General features: G+C 35.6%; 1 protein-coding gene across 3 annotated transcripts; it reads left to right on the top strand.

The window, feature by feature from the left end:
• Window positions 1–170: 170 nt before the first annotated feature.
• LOC113074167 (transcription factor E3-like) lies at window positions 171–18,952 on the top strand. Of its 3 annotated transcripts, XM_026246924.1 has the most exons (11): window positions 171–348; window positions 483–632; window positions 4,967–5,080; window positions 6,964–7,192; window positions 7,288–7,512; window positions 10,177–10,272; window positions 11,894–12,011; window positions 12,662–12,718; window positions 12,917–12,992; window positions 13,317–13,464; window positions 15,077–18,952. In XM_026246924.1, the coding sequence occupies exons 2-11, from the start codon at window positions 499–501 to the stop codon at window positions 15,503–15,505; spliced, it is 1,626 nt and encodes a 541-aa protein (XP_026102709.1). In that variant the 5' UTR covers window positions 171–348; window positions 483–498; the 3' UTR covers window positions 15,506–18,952. The 3 variants fall into 3 exon arrangements, with proteins under 3 accessions (XP_026102709.1, XP_026102710.1, XP_026102711.1); XM_026246925.1 differs by having other exon boundaries at window positions 171–632; window positions 11,894–11,999; XM_026246926.1 differs by lacking the exons at window positions 171–348; window positions 483–632 and adding an exon at window positions 2,632–2,856.
• Window positions 18,953–20,040: the final 1,088 nt, after the last annotated feature.

The raw sequence follows: 20,040 nt of genomic DNA, 5'->3' as shown, positions 1-20,040 counted from the left end.
GACCTAACATTTGAAGTAAACAAATATTCCATCGGTCGTCTATTGGCTGATCGCAGTGAAGCCCCGCCCATGCTGCATATCTATTGGAGCGCTCGTCTGTCCGTCCACACTCGTCTGATCATGGAGCGTCACTGTGGGGTTTTCCAATCAGATTTACTCCCCTTTAAGTGCAGAGAAGAGAGCGACGTAACTGTTGTTTGCACAGCAGCCAGACTAGGAACAAAGGACTTTAGACTTCTAAGACTTTATTTTCAATCAAGCTTTAGCGCAGACTGATAAAGAAAGCATTTATACGGGGATCTGAGGAAACGTGTAGACCAACGTTAGTTAGCGGTCGGGTAACGTAACGTTAGTACGACGGTCTTCTGTTTAAACCTCTTCAGAAAACAACTATTTTGATATTATTTGTTTATTTTAGCTATTTAGCTTTATTATTATTCTCGTTTACTCGAGCTCGTGTGTTTTACTGGTTGTAAATACAGTTTCACACCTGGAGAAATGTCCAGCCAGCAGTCCGTCAGACCCGAGAAGGGCAGACCGGAAGTGATGTTACCTGGGCAACAGGCGCCGCACGAGCATCCTCAGACCGTCTACGTCATATTAGACTCCTCCGAATCTGTCAATCTCATCAGGTGAGTGCAAGAGCATCACATAAACTCTAGTTGCAATGACTAACTCAACCAACAAAGTGATTGTTTGTTGTATTGCATCTACATGCATTAATCCTGCAGACTGTGGTTCACTAGATCATAGGCGAAATTGATTAATTTGTTTGTTTGACATCTTAAGGCTACTTTATAGATGTGAAAATATTGACAGCCTGAAGATAAACTCAATTTAGATGCTTTATAAGCAAATCAGTGTATCTGGATGCTTAGGATTAGATGCTGTTCAACTTTCTGTTGCATCAACAGTCACTGAAGTGTTAGGATGCAGATTCAGAATCAGACTGTGCTTTTTGTGTCACATTTTTGGGGGTTACACATTTTATTTTTGTGTATAACTTGAGTGTACTCAAAGGAATGTATGCAGTTATTCAAAGGGTATTTCTCATTCAAATTATTGAAATATTAGGATAGGATTATTATGCACAGTAACCAAAAGCAGATGTTGGACACTGCACATATTATTTTTGTGCAAAATTCAAGTCTCTAAATGTCATGTGCAGGAGGAAGAAGCCATTGGCACGTGACAATTTATGACTCAACTTTATATCTTTTGCACTTTCAAAACATAATGGGGACAAAAGTGCTGTAATAAAACTTGCAAAAGTAATCCAATACATTATTTAGGCTCCCTGAAATGCAGGAAATTTCAGAATATGAAAAGAATCATCTCCTTAAATTCACCAAACCAGCCATCAAAGCCATTCTGCCAGCCTCAAACTTTAAAGCTAACTTCTCTCCCTTCCATCCTGCCAAAAAAAAAAAAAAATCCTGTCTGTGTTACTCCAACCTACAAGAGCCGTTTAACCGGAGATTTTGTTTTACCGTTTTAGTCCTGAGCCTCAGATTTCATGGGATATGACTCAGCAAATCCACCCACGCACCCATTTTCCCTTTTTCTTTTTTCCTATATCCCTGTTTTTGCTGTCCTTCCTCTAAAGTTCTTGCTTGCATTGACTGAATGCTTGCTGTGCGCATGCTATTTTGCTCCTTTTGTACCCTAAAAAAATGTTTTTTTTTTATTTGCTATCCTCAGATAAAAAGACAGGAAGTCACATTTTTCTCTCTATAGTCCAATTACCATAAAAGTTTACCTTTTATGTTTTACATAGCACTTGTTGCATAATGTGCTTTCAAAGTTCAATATTCTTTATCGTCACATTATCACACCGGTGGTAGTTTTGTTCAGTGCAGAAAGAGTAAAATAAAATGTTACAATTGATGATACAATAAATGCAGCAGATTTTTTAAAGTGTAGTCTGTTTACAGTTAGCAATTATATAAAACTGAGTGAAATAGATTGAAAATACATCCATCCATTATTATCTAACAATACAATATTACAAAAGCTTGTATTATATTGCAAGGGAAATCCAAATAAATATATGAAATAAATAAATAAAAATAGAGTTAAATAAAAAGGAAATACATTTATATTGATAAAGGCTTGATGGAGTGACTCCCTCTGGCGGTGACTAATGGTATTCGGCTTTTCCGCTTCTCTGTTTTTAGTAAAGCTGTAGTTTTATTAGGGGTAGCCCTCAGTAGATACACTTGGATAACAGATTATTTTAGTTTAGGGATGATTTTCTCGTATATGGAAAATTTTCGTTGTAATTGGGATATTTGGGAGAAGTTCTGCAGCCTGAAAAGCGTCTCTGGATGCTGCACTACGCTGAAGGGTAGGCTCATGAATATTAATTAGCCCTCCATAGCCGTACAAGCTGGTTGGCTCAAAGACAGGCGTTGGTTGAGTGGGCGCTAGTCAGCTGGCCAATTAACGAATAGCAAGGGCTCGGTATATGAATATTAATATGGTTTTCTGACTGACAGCTCCAGGAAGGTTAACAGGCCACGTCTAAATGAGGCTTTTTGATATACGTGAGCTAAGGCTTCATCGTAGTAGGTTTCGTAATTTTACCGGAGGATAGAGAAGCTTCGCGTGCGCAGAGTGGCACAAACATGGCCACCTAGTGAAACCAAAACACTAGCGAAACGATGATTCCCTGCGCTTGAAATCCTGCCTTTAGATTTTGCAAATCAGCGTGACAGTATCGTATCAGTCCTGGCTTCAGATGCAGACCATGAGATGGAGGTGTTGACAAACCGGATTTACCGGGATGCTTTCGTTTGATAACGTTTGATCTGATTACATCACTTGGGTTATTCCACTATCCAGAAGAGGCTTTAGGTATGTGATATAGAAATGCATTTAAAGTTCACTCTTGATGCTATTTCATAGTTTATGCTCAGAGGTGATGGTGTTACAGATGTTTTTGTCACCTTTCTGTTATAGTAGCACATTGGTAAGACTGTGGATATTTCTCCAAACCTTGTGATTTGCCTACATAGACATCATTTTTTGGGATCAGTGCTGAAAATATTGTATAGATGAGAAGCTCACTAGTTTTATGGCACTTATGCTTTTTAAGGTTTTGATGGCCAAGAATGCTGTCTATGTAGGTGCACTAGATGCTGTCTAGGTAGATTTATGAGCAAGTGTACACAAGCCTGATATTAAAGAGCATGTATTTTGATTTAAATTGGGATGCACCGAAATTAAAATTCTGGGATTGAAACAGAAACCGAAAATTCTGGATGCACTTGGCCAGAAACCGAAACCGAAAATGTTTTGTAATGATTATTTATTATTTTATTTAATAATGTAAAGTAATTTTGTAAGACTTTTAAAAATTTAACTCAATTTTAATGATACTGAATTTAAAAAACACAAGCCAATAAAATAACCACACTTTTACTGAAAGTAGCACAATAAAACTGGACAGAATTTATATGAATAATAGTAACACGTTACATTTAAGATTCATTAGTTAACTACTTTAGTTAAAATGAGCTAAAAATGAACAATAGTTCATCAGCATTTATTAATCTCAGTTAATGTTAATTCCAACATTTACCAAGGCATTATTAAAATCAACAGTGCTTGTTAACATTAAATGCACTCAGAGTCTGAAATAAACTAACAGTGAACAACTGTATTCTCATTAACTAACATTAAGAAAGATGAATAAATAATGTAATAAATATATTGTTCATTGTTCGTTCATGTTAGTTAATATATATATATATATATATATATATATATATATATATATATATATAAATTATTATTATTTTTAATAATTTAAAATAATTTAAGTATTTATAAAGTATTGTACATTTTTACCTTAATATTAAATGTCAATATTATTTTTTATTCACTTCTATGTAACAGAATTTCTTTTTTGAATAATTATCCAAATAATGTATAGTCCTACAAAGCTATTATTATCAGAGGATGTGTGCAGAGCATAGCTAATTTTATATATATATATATATATGTGTGTGTGTGTGTGTGTGTGTGTGTATATGTATGTATATGTATATATGAGTTTTAACAATAAATCCATTTTGATTAATTTGAGTAAAAATGTGTTTTCTTTACCTAGAATGTGATGAAAACCACTATTTGCTGTTTCAAAATTTCAAAGAGCATCTTTAGGTTTTAATAAAATAAAATAATTTTTTTTATATCCAGGTGTTGATTTTAAAAGATTTATTTTTAAATTGTATTATTTTTTCCCCAGAAGTTAATAAATCCAAGATACTTTTTATTTCTCAAAATGCAATAAATCCATTGAATTAATATGAAATGTATTTACATAGTATAACTTAGTAAGTTGATCCACATATGACAGCCTATAAACTTGGTCAATTCAGAGTGTATTCAGAGTGCCCCATTACTGTCTGGAGTGGGTGGAATGGTGCGCTGTGATTGGTTGAGCGGATATATTGCATGGCGTTTGTCGCGTTTTGAAAAAAAAGGGAGAAAACATGACCTAATGACACTGCAAATATTGCATTTTGTGTAAAATTAAAAAAGGACTTTTCAATACAGACCAGATACAATACTGATTTTGGCGGAATCCCAATTATTTTTGTAACCAAACTCTTCATATATATATATATACTGTATACACACACACACACACACACATATGAATTTAAGATTTGTATATTTTAAGTGTATGATGATGATACCATTAAAACCTTGGTTTGGGTGTATTAAATGATAGACTGTGCTGTGTATATGTGCATCATGGTTTTTCCCGCCATCAGAGCCTGTGTCTTAAACTACTGGGAATGAGGAACTGCATGTGGTTAGTGACTGGCAGACTTTATTAATTACAGGATTTTACTTTACACCCCTCCTGTTCACAGTCTCTGCATCAACATGTCAGATTCTAGGAGATGTTTGTGGACTGACAAAAATTGACGTAGTTGTGTTCTTCCCTTCTCAGTGTTGAACCCCTTCTTCCTGAGTCTGGGATCGTGGCAGATATTGAGGTAGAAGGTGTTTTCTCCACCGATTCGGACACTTTCTATGAGCTGAAGAGTCAACCCATCACCCCGAGGTGAGTCCGGTAACCGCGATTTATATAAGCACACTTCCTGTTTGTTTCTGTACTCTCACCTACACAGATTCTGACCGCATACCAGTTATGCTTGTGAGAGAGCCGAGGTCGTATCTGATCTACTTCCTGCATACTCCGTGTTAGATGCCTAGAAGTTTTTGATCATATTTTGATGCATACCTGTGACATTGATTTGGTGGACGGTATAATCAGCTCTACCTCTTGGGAATTTACCGGCAGTTACTGTGCTTCTAAATTGTTGAGATCTTTTACATTCTTCTTGTTTTTCATATTCATTACATTGCTTGTTTTATGTGGAATTAAACACTGTTTTTGTGCCCATTTGTGTGAGTGCCCTTTGTTTTTTCTGCGATGAGGCAGGTCAGGGCATGCTGTCCTGAAGGTGTTTAGACGGGCGTTGGGTTTCTGTTGACAGAACTTCCCAGTGTCTGTTTCCAGTGACTTCACAGTGATTCAGCACAAATCTAAACCCCCCGCACAGTCATAATACTTCTTTCCACTGTACTTCTTAGAAAAAAATACAAATACAATTGATTAATGAGTAATAAGTTCAGGATAGTGGTACTCTTGAGTACTCTGAAGAGTTTCAGAATTACATAGCCGAGTGTTTTTCAAGATAAATCAATTACACCAGTGTTTCAAAGTTCACACACTCTGCTGTCTCCCACAGTCTCTCAGCTTTATCTGACCGGATGATCTGCCTGACATAGTTTTCTTTGGATGTGCTTGTTGCAAACACTGTGTGTGAGGCAACGTGGTCTTAGCTGCTTGTTTTCCATTCGCTCTGGGACTTCCCAGAATGACTCATCAGAAAAAAACAAGTCTGTGTGAAGGGAATGTGAAGGCCGTATTGTTGGAAATGCAAGACTGTACAGAGAGATTTGATTTATTTTGCTCTGCAGTTGTTATGTAAGTAGTGGTCATTGATAGCACAACTTGATAATGTTACCAAGGACATAAGTGTATGCTAAATGAATAAAATGTTGATGGTTGTATATATTTTAAACACTGTTTTTAAAGTCAGTGTGAATCAGTTAGAAAAATATGTGGGATAACTTTATTTTCCCCGTCAGTTGATTAGATTTTGAGATTTGGTCATTTGACATGATTGGACGAGAGAATTGAAAAAGATGTCAGCAGAAGGGGAAAGTAGTTTCAGAGGTGATGTTTATATATTATTTAATTTTTATTTGTTTATTTATGTATAGTTTGTTTTCACAAGTTTTATATATATATATAATTTTTTTTTTTTTTTTTTTTTTTTTATGAAATATTATGAGCACAAATATTTTGTTTCTTTGGAATATCATGCACTGATGACAATTACACCAGGGATATATATTAAAGTAAATGCATCAGTTTTGATTTCATACTGACAACATAAAATAGCATTAGCACTGCGTTTAACATCCACAGTGTGATGTATTTCCAAGTGAAACACAATATTCTGCTAAATAATGCAGAGCAGGATTTGATTGTATCATCAGGAACTAGGCAGTTGGTCAACTATATTCTCCCGGTTTGCCTCAGGCAGAAAAAGTCATTACATTTGATATTTTTCTTCGAAGTAGCATGCAAAACAAGACCTTATAAATAAGAAATTTAAAATTTTTAATCAAAAGTTTTTGGGTTTATGAGAAATGCAGTTTTTGAGTTTGACATGAAAAGTAAAATGTCATGATATGTTGAATAAGAGCTCATTATTTTTGACCGTCTTGTGTTTTAAGTTGCTGTTCTCACGCTGTCTCTGTGGTGAACTCTCAGCCCTGTGTTTCAAAAATAGCATGTGGTAATGTGATTACAGCACGGGGTGTAGCGTGGTACTATAAGCCGATTTACATTCTCATCGTCTGCCCTCATAGTGGCTCTGTGACCCCTGCTGACCCTGTGACCCCAGCCGGCTCCGTGATGACGTCACGTGTGTTGATGAGGCAGGAGCTGATGCGCCAACAGGCTCAGGACCAGGAGAGACGGGAGGCCCAGAAACAGGCCTCCAGCGCTCAGCAGCGGCCCAATGACGCCACCCCTGCCATCTCCGTCACATCCACCCTCCCGGCTACACCGACCCAGGTGCCTGTGGAAGTGCTGAAGGTATGACCGTATGGGTAACATATAAACATGAATGTTGATGATTTGGATGTTGAAATACTGTTTACAACATGAGTTGTCCTGTGTTTGAATCCCAGGTTCAAACTCACTTGGAAAACCCAACAAAGTACCACATCCAACAAGCTCAGAGGCAGCAAGTGAAGCAATACCTTTCTCACACCCTTGGCAATAAAATAGCCAATCAGACGCTGGTGACATCGCCCTCGCCCCAGCCCACCTCCGCTCCTGTGCTGGCTCCTGCCGCCAGTAGCACTCCCAGCAGCCCACTGGCGGTGCTCAGCCTGGGATCAAACAAAGAAGAGGTACGAACTGAACCAAGATCAGATGTTTCTGGTTTAGCATTTATATAGCCAAGAATGTGCTCAGTAAAAGTGATGGGTTTGAAGCCAAGCTTTTGTTTTTTTTTTACTTGTGTTCATCAAACATGCATTAAATTTAACAGTCTGAAAAATAAAAATCAATTTCAAGTAAATGCTGTTCTATTCATTACAGAATCCTGGGGAAAAGAAGAATTACAGTTTGACCTAAAATATGAATGAGCATATTTTCAACACTGATAATAAGAAATAATTCTTGAGCAGCAAATCAGCATATGAGAATGATTTCCGAAGGAAGACTGGAGTAATGATGCTGAAAATTCAGTTTTGCAGCATAGGAATAAATTTCATTTTAAAATATATCCAAATAGAAAACCATTATTTTCATTTGTATTAAAAAAGGCATAAAGACACTTCTTTTAAAATATTTAAAACCCAAACATTTGAATGGTAGTTTATCCTATCTCAGTCTCCACATTATGTAATTTTAGCAGTACTGCATCATGGCCATAAAGTTATAAAAATTGTAAAGATAAAGAGTCCTTGAGCCAATGCCATAACAAAAGATGACCCATTTACACAAACAGTGACAGCATAACTTAATCTTCTGTGCTCTGACCTACTTTTACATGCACAATTACAATATAACCTTTACTATCTCTGCTCAATAACTAGATTTTACTGTTACTTGATGCCATGATTCTAGGCTCTGGGCCCTTCAATGTAATTCTAGCAGTATTTGTGCATGTTTTATTGTCTACCTGGCAAAAATCATAATATTTAATCGGTTGAAAAAGTACCCATGGCACAAACATTTAAATTTATGCATTTTTCAGAAGCATTTATCCATAGTGACCTGTATTGAATTTGAGGTATATGTTTTAATATTGCATGAAATTGAAGCTATGACTTTGGCATGTTAACCTTAGCGTTAGTGCTTCAAATCCAACCCTGAATATGAGCTTTAAAAATAGGGATTCTTACTTTGAAAATTTATATTTCAACATGAAATGGCTTTTGTGGTGCAGGAAATAATGTAAGGGGGCTTGATTATTTATGATGGGATTTTATTGGATCAGAAAACGTTTGACTAAAATAATAAGAATTATTATAGGTTAATTTTATTTCCCTCCTGCTGTTTGTCCTTGGTTACATCAGCAGATAAATCACTCTTAAAATAGCAGTGGCTTTCTTCATCTCTAGACATGATTTTTATGAAGATTATGAATACAAACATTTACATAAGGTGCACTGATGAATCATTGATAACAGACCAGGAACATTTCTTTAGAAAGTAAATGGTGTCATTTTGTTTTATTTATATACATTACCAAAAAATGACTACAGTTTAAAATAACTGATTTCTATGGGAATATATGTTAAAATGTAATTTATTGTTGTATTGTAAAGCTGAATTTACAGCATCATTACTCCAGTCTTCAGTGTCACATGATCCTTCAGAAATCACTCTAATATTCTTTTATTATAAACTTTTATTATTATTATTAAAACAGCTGTACAACCTAATATTTTTGAGGAAACTGTAATGCATATTTTCAGGATTATTTGATGAATAGAAAGCTTAAAAGAATGGTGTGCATTTGAAACTGAAACTTTTTTAGCGTTATAAATGACTTTACTGTCAGCTTTGATCAATTTAATGCATCCTTGCTTGTGGAATACAAGTATTAGTTTCTTTACAAAAAAAAATATTACTTGCATAGTGTGTGTGTGTGTATATATATATATATATATATATATGTATATGTATGCTTTGGCCTACTTTCACATGCACAATTGCAAGATATCCTTTACAATCCCTGCCCTGAGATAGTATTATATAGATTTAAGGAATTCTTCAACATACAGTATCTTAAATCTGCCCCAGATCTGCCCAAGTAAGATAACAGCACATTCAGTATATGATACATAACTTGTGAGAGAAGTCAAACTTTAGTATTATTGTATCAAACAGGAAAAGGTTTTATTCTCCAGCCAGCTTATTTTCTGTGAATTCCACATGCTTACAAAACTGTACTAACCAGTAATTATTGTCCTAATAATCTCAAGGCTTAGGCCATTTAGAGTATGCTAGACAACTAATTAAATGTTTGGCTCTGAGACTCTGAAAGATCCTTTTGAAGAATGCATCTCGCATTTGCTAAATACAATAGCGCGCTTTGTCAAGTCTGCGTGAAAGTCGGCCAGACTCTCTTTGGGCACTTTGCTTTTGGTACCACATTGTGCTGGTAAATATCACACTCAGGGCTCAATGACCCCAGCACACTTTGCACTTTGTGTGGGCTTGGCTATTAAAGTCTTTCAGTCCTGTATTTCTCCTGTGTACTGTACATACTGAAGGAGCCTTCTCAATCATAAACACTGACTGGAAAACCCTACGATGAAATACAAGCTGGCTAAGGTTCGAGACTTTTATCGGACTTTGACTTGGATGTCTGTATTTCTCATCTCCATGTGGCCGGTGTGTCACTCGGGAAATCAGTGTATAGTGTGTTATTTAAACATCCGTCTGCTTCATGACTCATGGCGGAAATGCACAGTAAAGCTGTTTTTTTGTTTGTTTTTGTCTCGCAAGGAATCTAAAAAATGATCTGCAAGCTGTTCTTTCTCTTGGTTTTAAATGCACAGATCGAAGACGTCATTGATGACATCATCAGCCTGGAATCGAGTTTAAACGATGAATTCATGACACTGATCGACTCCGGTTTGCAGCTTCCCAGCACGGTATGTGGCAACATCCTCAACTCTATTAAGGATCAATTGAGCAACTCAAGTGCTTTTGTCATCTATTTCTTAAGAACTGATTAAGAAAAGTTTGTTGAACTTGTTTTGCACGACTTTTTGAAACAGCTTTTTTTTTTTTATTCCGGGATTGACATGATGATGGTGACACAACAGCCATTTGTCATAATTAGCGGTAGTTAATTAAAGCCCACAATTCTGCATTAGTCTTTTGCAAGAAAAAGCGAATCCTGTTCTGACATGCCATTGCTTTGGAAATACAATTTCGGTTTTCAAATCAGTAATTTTCATTTGAGTCTGGGAGGAGCTCAGGTAGATAGAGGCGCTTGTGTAACCAGTTATGATTAGATTCAAATGCTTACATTTTGTCAGTGTAGTGTTTGCATTCAGGAAGTTTGGGTTGAATCAGGGCTTGAAACACTGGAAGCAAATATAAACTTCTGACACATGGCTCACAATGGGTGGGGTCAGCACGCCACAGAGGAGTGACAGAGAGTTGCCACACACACAAGCTGGATTCTGTGGCAAGCTTGCCTTTTTTTTTTTTTTTGAGACTCCAAAAGATATTTCCCCATTTCTAAACGTCCCTTTTTACGGAGAGACGCACAGAAAGAGGAAGCACTTTGTGGGTGTGTGAGAGAAGATGAGGATTCTGGTTTTACTGCCAGAGAATGAGAAGAAAAAAGGCAAGATTGAGGTAAATTTGAAGGCATTTTCAACTCTCGGGTTGCTTGTCCTGTGACTTTCTGTGTAAATGCCATGGGAAGATCATGGTAGGTTTGTGTTTTATTTGTGCTTTAAAGACAGAGTGATGTGTTGTATGACGTTTTAAATAATCTAAGCATGTTGCAAACAGTCTTTTAGGTTTATTAGTGCACATTAATGCCTCAGATTTCATAGCTTGGATGGATTATATGTTACTGATTTCTGCACAGGTGTCACTTTATCGGTTTCGCCGAATTAAAAGCCACCATTCAGGCTGGCTCTGTTTGACATGATGAATGAAATGCGTCTTCGGGTAAACCTGCGTGTTTCAAACTTCAAGCATGTTTATGCATCTTCTGTAGCTGGTTTAAATATTCAAAAAATGTCTGATGTTAAGGTTATCAATGTTTTCAGCGTACTTAATGCATCTGCTGCCTCGTTGAACCTCATTACTGAAACGCAAGCAGAATAACTTGACTATTGTGTGGAAATTTACATGAGTGTTTTTATTAAGAAATTAAACAAATCTGTGGTTAAATGTGCTCTCTTTATGTTCTCAAAGGTATCAGGAAGCACTAACAGAGGAAAGTTTATGTTTTTCTATTTTTTCCCCCTTCAAATTGCTTTTTATATTTGCATTTTTGCAGATTTTCTGTATATAATAGTCCTTGCCTTGTCTAGATTGTTTCACTTTACAAATAAGCGTGCACACAGAGCCGTTTGGCCATTGTTAAGGATGTCGCCCTTCAGATATTAACGTTCATGTTTGTGGTTATCTTGAACTGAATGAAGGTTATCCATACGGTGCACCATGTGGCAATAAGGGGGCCGCTGACCAGATAATGCAGTGGGCGGGGTCAGTCCTGGTTTAATTCATTGCGATTGATTTTTTTGACAGCTGCCAGTCTCAGGAAACCTCCTGGATGTGTACAGCAGTCAGGGCATGGCGGCACCCACCATCACCGTCAGCAGCTCCTGCCCTGCAGACCTCCAAAACGTCAAGAGTGAGTTGACCGGTGTGTATCTCTGTCTGTGGTCTTCCATCTCTTTATTTCGCTGCTTCCTCTTCCTCATTTCTCTGGCACCGATCCTTCACCGGCCAGTCGAGTCAGTCTGACTGTATCAGCAGACTTCCACACCACATTTGCCATTTCCCAATTTTGCAGATCTGTTCTAACATACACAATATTCGAATACAGTCATTGTTGCTTATGATTCATTAACGAATCAGTGGATATTTATGCTTTTGCGGAACTTGGGACTAAGTGATTAATGTAAATACCCACCATTCATCAGTCATTGCCCAGTGTGCATTTAAAAATAAATAAAACTGATGTTTTAGTAGCAATTGCAATATATTAGCTGTGTTTTATGAGACATTTGGAATAATAGAAGTGCAGATATTGTTTGTGGATGTTATTTAGCTAACATAATAGTGATGTACTTCCTTGTATCTCATTTTACTATCTGAAACCACTATAAATAATATATTTGTTAGTTGATTCTGACGAAAAGTCCCACTAGTCCCATAGAGAAAGTATTGGGGATACCTGTTTGAAAACAGTCATTATTTTGGCATTTCTTTCTAGTGATGCAAGTGACATAGAAATTCACACTTCCCTTGTAAAATTAAATACAAGTTGTCATTTTAACTGTTGTTTTATAGATGCAGAGGTGAAAGCTATTATGAAGGAGAGACAGAAAAAAGACAACCATAACTTGAGTGAGTTTGATTTCTTGCAGTTTCTTTTTTATCTCTGAGATCTGTAACCACTATGTGCACAAAAACCTGAAGGTTAATCGTCCTTGGTAGAGTATAAGGAAATGAATTACATTTCAGTTAATCTGAAACAAACATCTTGCCTGTTTGGTCATTCCCATCAATTTCAAGTATGTGTGTGTTTGTGTGTGCGTTTTGTAGTTGAGAGAAGAAGAAGGTTCAACATTAACGACCGCATTAAGGAACTAGGAGCTCTCATTCCAAAGTCTTCTGACCCGTAAGTATCACTGCTCTCGTTCTCACTTCTCTCTGGTTTCCAGAGCTGAAAGATTTCAATTTTATAGTTATGACAGTTCATTAGACTGAGTATTATTTTGTTATATCGAAATTTTAAAAATATGATTTTAATGTCATTGGCTAACTTCTCATTTTATTTATTTTTTAATTCTAAAAGTTTGTTTTTAGATTTGAGTGGTAATTAAAAAAAATCGAAGTGGTTTTAGACTAATTTTGCCCCACTGTATTTGTTTTCTGAATAATTAGTAATGATTTTGTTCAGTACATGTGTCTGTAAGTGTGTCTGCATGTGTTTTCTCAACAGCGAGATGCGCTGGAACAAGGGCACCATCTTAAAGGCATCCGTCGACTACATCCGTAAGCTACAGAAAGAGCAGCAGAGAGCCAAAGACATGGAGATGAGACAGAAGAAACTGGAACACGCCAACCGCAGCCTGCTGCTGCGCATTCAGGTATGCTGCATACAACAGATTTCACCACAAAAAAACTTGTTTACTATACTTAAAAACACTTCCTATATTTAAATCCTATCTAAAAAATTTCCCCCAAATCACCACAGAATTATTATTAGTAATAATAGTATTACTTATAATTTATTATTGCACTATTTATCAATATTTTGATTAAGCTTTTGTTTTTATACTTTCAGTTTTCATTTGTATTTAGCAGTTTTGTTTTTGTTTTCGTAATTTCCATTAATTCTTTTTAAATAATTAAAAAAATTTTTATTGTTTTTTACTATATTTAATTTCACAAACGTTTCACCACATCACCATGGAATTAATAGTATTTATGTACTATTATTTTAGTTTTTTTTTTTTTAATATTTTGAATGAGCTTTTATTCTTTCATTTTAATTATAGTAATATTATTATTATTATAGTTTTTGTCATTTTTTTATTGTTATTATTTTATATTTCTGTTTAGCTTGAATCTAGTTTTATTTCAGTTTCAGTTAATATTAGTACTCAAAATTAAACTTATTTTATGACAGTTAGTTGCCAAGGCAACATTTCTAATTTTCATCTGATATTTAAATTTTATTTCAGTTCAGTTTCAATTAGGGAAAATTGTTTTTAATATTTTTAGTTTTAGAAAAAATAGGTCATTTTTAATATTTAAAATTTTTGTAAATAATAATAACACCACACAGAAAATTTGAAATTTGAGTAATCATTTTGGTTTATTTTATTTTATATATTATTTTAATATTAATTTAGTCATTCCAGACACAATGAGCTCTAGTGCTAATTCACATTTAATTTAGACTCTCATATTTTAATATTCTAAATAGACTCTAATTTGAGTCCAATTTGAATTGTGTCCATGCCCACTTTCATCCATGCAATTTCTTTAACCTTACTGTCAAAAAGATAGATGGATTTAAGAGACATTTGCCGCGTTTCCACCGCAGGAACTTTACCCAGGAACTAGGGACTTTGGGCCGGTACTCGGTGTGTTTCCTCCGTATGAACCAGGAACTAAATAAAGTTCCAGTTAAAAAAATGCCCCTCAGAAAGTCCCTGCTGGCGAGGTAGTACTTTTTTAAAGTTCCGGAACTTTCGGGGGCGGGACTTGGGCGCTAAACATCCTGATTGGTTCCTGAGTTCATCCTGAGTTCAACCACCATTTATTCGGATCATTTTCAAAATATAACTGTTATTGTGTCATGAAATGTAATTTGAAAAGTATTTCAGGCGAGAATTTAGTTTAGTTTAGTTAACTCAAATCTGCTGTTTATTAGTAGTTCCTGAGGAAAAAAGTTGCTTGTACAAATGTGCCGGATAATTTCGGTGGAAACGCGGCAATCGACAGCAATTAAATCTCTGGAGGTCGGTGAGTCTGTTGCTTTCTAGTAAGCGTTTGTTTTAAACAAATCAGGCAGGATCAGGCAGCAGATAAATGCCTATAATCTGCTAATCACCACATCACACCATCGCTCATTTGCATAAAGATGACCTTTGTTCAACTCTTATTAAAAGTTAAGTTGTGATTTGAAATGCATGTCGTGCATGTGTAAATGCCCCTCTTGCAGTTTAATGATTGAGCCTGTGTGATCGACAGGAGCTGGAAATGCAAACTCGTCTCCACGGCGTCTCATCATCTCAGAAATCTGACTCCACGCTGACCCAGACGCAGACTTTAACTCTGGATCACAACCCCAGCAACGATCTCTCCAAGACCCTCCTGTCCCTCAACCAGACCACGCCCTCTTCTTTCTTATCTCCACCTTCTTCCACTTCCTCAGTGGGTGGGACGGTCACCAGCCCCCTGGACCTCGGGACACTCAACTTCAGCGAGCTGGACGACCCCACAGCCTCCGTGTTTAATCCAGCCCTGATGGCAGAGATGGGATTAGAAGATATTTTGATGGATGACGTTGGTGCTCTGTCGCCTGTAGGGGGCGCCGATCCCCTGCTTTCCTCTGTTTCTCCGGGAGCATCCAAAACGAGTAGTCGTAGAAGTAGCTTCAGCATGGAAGAAGACTTGTGATGCCTTCAATTCGGACGATAGTATTGCTTTACGATGCAAATCCTGCTTGCGCACTCCATGGTCGGCCAGTAGAGGGCAGTGTAATCCTAAAGTCTTTAGCAATCGCCGTACTGTAGAAGTCCGAGATCCTCAAGACTTTTTTTCTAGAGGTGACACAAGTGTAGAAAGACTTTGGGACCAGACGCTGACATTTAGAGCCTCATTTATTGTCTGGACCTCTGATAATATATAGAAGGATATATGTACATAGAGTAGATTTAGTGCTCAACACAAATTCTGTGTTTTTAATTTGCAGTTGTATGAAAAGTAGCACTGTCATATTAACTCGTGGACACTCGCCACATGAATTTATTCAAAAAGTTGGTTGAATAGCAAAATAAATGATTATTTTTAGTTTCAGATCTCACTCATATATAGTGGGCTCCAAAAGTTTGAGACTTCAAACCTGGCGATATGCAAGATTTGGAATCGTAAATAAAGAACAAATATTTTAGATTATGCACTTAAAAAGAGACAATTTTTAGATTCTCGTTTTTCAATTAAATTAATTTACAGGTGTGAAGCTAATAATATACACTATTGTTTAAAAGTTTGATTCAGTCAGTAAAATTTTGAAATAAATGAATACTTTAAAAGATGCATTAAATTGATCAAAAGTGACAGTGTAGAAATTTATAATGTTGCAAAAGTAAGAAATATAACTTTTTTGCTAATAATAAAAAAAAAATTTCTTCAGCACCAAATCAGAATATTAGAAGGATTTCTGAAGCAACATGTGACCCTGAAGTCACATGTATATTTGAATATATTTGAATTGAAAACAGTTATTTTAAATATAAATAATATTTCACAATATTACTATTTTTACTGTTTGTTTTTTTTTAAATAAATGACTTGAAAAAAAAAAATCTTACCAAACCCAAACTTTTGAACAATAGTGTAATAAAAAAAAGAAGATAATATTAAATTATAAAAGTCTCAGACGTTTGGAGCTGACTGTATGTTGGTGTTTACAGTACTAGCTCATCAAATATAAAGGGACAGTTTTTCTTTTCTTTTTTTTAAATGTGTGAGTGTGTGTATCTGCACGTCGCACATCCATGCATTTGATAACGGTGGCAGTAAACCTGTTCCTAAACCTGCTTTTAATGTCCTCAGGAAAAAGCAACAGACAGAAAACAGAACATCCTGTTCAGCTCGGCTTTCATTTCCTGCTGGCATTTTTGTGTTCTTCTGTGAAACTTCTTCTGTTTGATTATTGAGCAAATTAAAACCAGCTTCACATCGAGGGTCTGAAAGATTTACAGGGATCCCAAACGGCACGAAGAAAGTCAAAAGAGTCTTTCTATTATAAACCAATATGAGATCAACAAGTCATAGCAACATAACTTCAGCTTAATTTTGTAAGTTATAACATTCAACTTGATTGTTAAAGTCAGTTTAATATAATTGAAGCTGAAATGACTTTTACAGCCAATTTGCTATAAGCATCTGAACTTAAGTCTTTAAGATGAAGTGGGTGGAATTAGTTTACAATGTACCTACTGTATTTGTGCCATTGATTTGCAGCGCATCTCGACCTCTCTAACTTTGATTTGAGTTTCATGCACCGATGTCAGACTGTCTATGCAAGTACTTTCATAGTGAAGTAGCAGATGACCGTCATGTTTCCTTTGACATTCAAAGACCTTCCAGCTCAGAATATTGTTCTTGTTCTCTGCCAGAGAGCAATGAATCATATCAATGAATCATCAAACCTTCATTATCGTGAATTTCTTACTTCAATCCAACATCCCTTATTAGGATTATCATGACATTCACAAGTTCTGTTTTTATTTCTACAGAGACTCGTTTTGCTATAAATGCGTTTCTTACATGCTTATAGTCAGATGAATGTTTATTGAATTACTTCAAAGTTGAATTTACTTCTGGATGACCATGTTAAAAATTAGCTTTTTTAAGATTTTGGCATTGATTTTTTTTTTTTTTTTTTTATACACCGATATAAAAAAAGGAGGAGTAGTTTTAGTTCTATCATGTACATTAGCAATAGCAGCTTGTGAAACTACTGTAGTTTTGCAACATTACAGTTCATATGTGTTGATGTGTCCTCTTAAACCCCAATATCTATACATTATAAGCTGATTTAGCACAATGGCTTACATGTATTTGAAAAAGAGTTTATAGTTTTTACTACATATATCAACTTATGTTATATATTTAAGATTAAACTATATATTTTCACTGCTATTTCCTGAAAAATTCTAACCGAAAGACATTTCTATCCACAGTGATGGATAGTTTTAGTACCTTGCTGGTGAAGAGGGAAAGATTTATGTTTTAAAACTAATACATTCTAGAAAATCACAAAACAGGCCAATTTTGGTGTTTCTGGACAAAAATGGCCATCGTTTAAAAAAATAGCTTGTAAATCTTTCATTCTGCTATATTATCACCAAATACTGGATTCAATCTTTTTGTCAACATGTTTTCTTTCAGTGTTCTCTTAAAAACTGAAGTGCATTCGTTCAATCAGTGAGGCCTACAATCAATCAGGACCAATAAGAAATACAAAACCTGTGCTAACTGAAAGAAAACAAGTTGATTAAAAAACGTGATACAGTATTTGTTAATGAAATAGCATAACTATTTTTAGGGCGCTCATTTTTGACTGGGAACACCGCAAGTGTAACAAGGTGGGAGAAAAAAATATATAAAAATATAAATTGGGAAAATCTGTAGATTTTAATTAAATGCAATAACATTAACTAGCATTTTTGTGGAAAAGAAAATATAAAAATGAGCTGGTTTAGATTTTGGAGCAATGCTATGTCAGTGTGTACATCACGTCACTTTAAGATGGTTTTATCTCTGGTAAAGACATCGGTTGTCTTAAAAATCTCTACAGGTCGTGTTCAGCCACCGTGTGATTGCATGATCACTGCTAAAGATCAGTAACCATTGGGAATCACAATAGATAAATGAAGTACTTTTGTATATATTTCTTTGACGCCTCCATGTTGGATGTCCAGTGATGGGATTTGGGCATTTCTTGTGTTTTTGGAGGTTACCGTGCAGTTTCTGCCTCATGAAATGTCCTCAAACTTGCCATCAGTTCTGTGGTCGGTGCTGTGGAGAGCTACAAAAAATAACGTATATATACCTGTATAACTGTACTTCAGGAGACTAGAGAAGAATTAGACCGAGTTTACATTAATCTCATACTTGATAATGTCCTGTAGATGTCCACTGTCCGGTCAGACTTGAGCAAAGGGAACGTGTTTGTCGTTTATTCTGTATTTCAGTAGGTCCAGCGTGCCTGTGGATGTTTATTCCTGTATTCTCTACAACATTAAAACAAGCAACAGTTTTGCAGATTTCTTTTTGTACTCTTCAATATATTCTTTTCTTTTTTGTAAAAATATGAATAAAGTTGTAAAACAGCTATGCATTTGTAGGAGTATGTATTTATATATATATATATATATATATATATATTTTTTTTTTTTTTTTTTTTTTTTGCATACATCTGAGGAAGAAAATGGCTGAAAAAATGACAGAAACGTGCAAAAGTAAAATGCTAAATATGGTTTCCACTTTTCAGGACCATTGAGTTTAGCCCCCCAGAATATAAGTTGAACAAGCCCAGGTCTGTTTATGTATTTGTTTTCTAATGTGCTTTTATTTATATTTTTTTATTTTATTGTTTATTATTTATTTTCTCATTAATGATTCTCATCAGATTCTCTTTACTGTAATACAGTAAATAATATCCTGTCAGGACTTAATTAGTATTTTAATAAGACCTTGTATAATAAGACTGTTTATGGAAAAAGTCTTCATTTTCTTGAAGCAATTCGTTTTTTCATTAAATAATAATTTATATATATATATATATATGTGTGTGTATATAAATTATTATTTTGAGTGAAATATGACCCACACATACAAATCTATTCACACATGAAAATCGATTTCACGCGTTTTTTTTTTTTTTTTTTTTTTGTTGTTTGAGTGTGCTCTTGAGAACTTCACCTAATACCATGTGTGCACTGTTTTATTTAACCGTATTTTTAATGTTAAAACCGTTCAAACAGACGGGCAGAAGTTGATCATGTCATGTCAATTGTTTGTCCAGCAGAGTGCGGTAACATCGTCTTTGTGCGTCACTTACATCACCGCATTCCTTAATAACTCTCGTATCTTCATAAACCAAACCTGTTACTTAATTGGTTTGGTCTTGTTAGTAAGACTACAGGGAATGCTGTTTAACTGTCAAACGCCCTGCGGGTTCCGGTTGTGTGTCTGTTCTGCGTGCTGTTGTTTGCCTGACAGCGATATCTTTGTTATTCCAGCTCTCCTCATGTGTCTGTTTCTTCTGTAACCTCATATCAGCTGTGTTAGTTTTGGATGAAGCCTCGCGCCCAGCCTCAGACCTGTCCGTGCTGCAGTGCATTCTGGGCAGATCTTCTCGATTGTGTTTTAATAGTTCACTTGATCCTTCATCAGGGAGCGGGAGTGTGGATATAAAACAC

This window comes from Carassius auratus, unplaced genomic scaffold, assembly GCF_003368295.1.
Source record: "Carassius auratus strain Wakin unplaced genomic scaffold, ASM336829v1 scaf_tig00013767, whole genome shotgun sequence".
NCBI classification, from domain to species: domain Eukaryota; kingdom Metazoa; phylum Chordata; class Actinopteri; order Cypriniformes; family Cyprinidae; genus Carassius; species Carassius auratus.
Note: the sequence above shows the minus strand (reverse complement) of the source record. Positions and strands in the feature narration are given on the sequence as shown.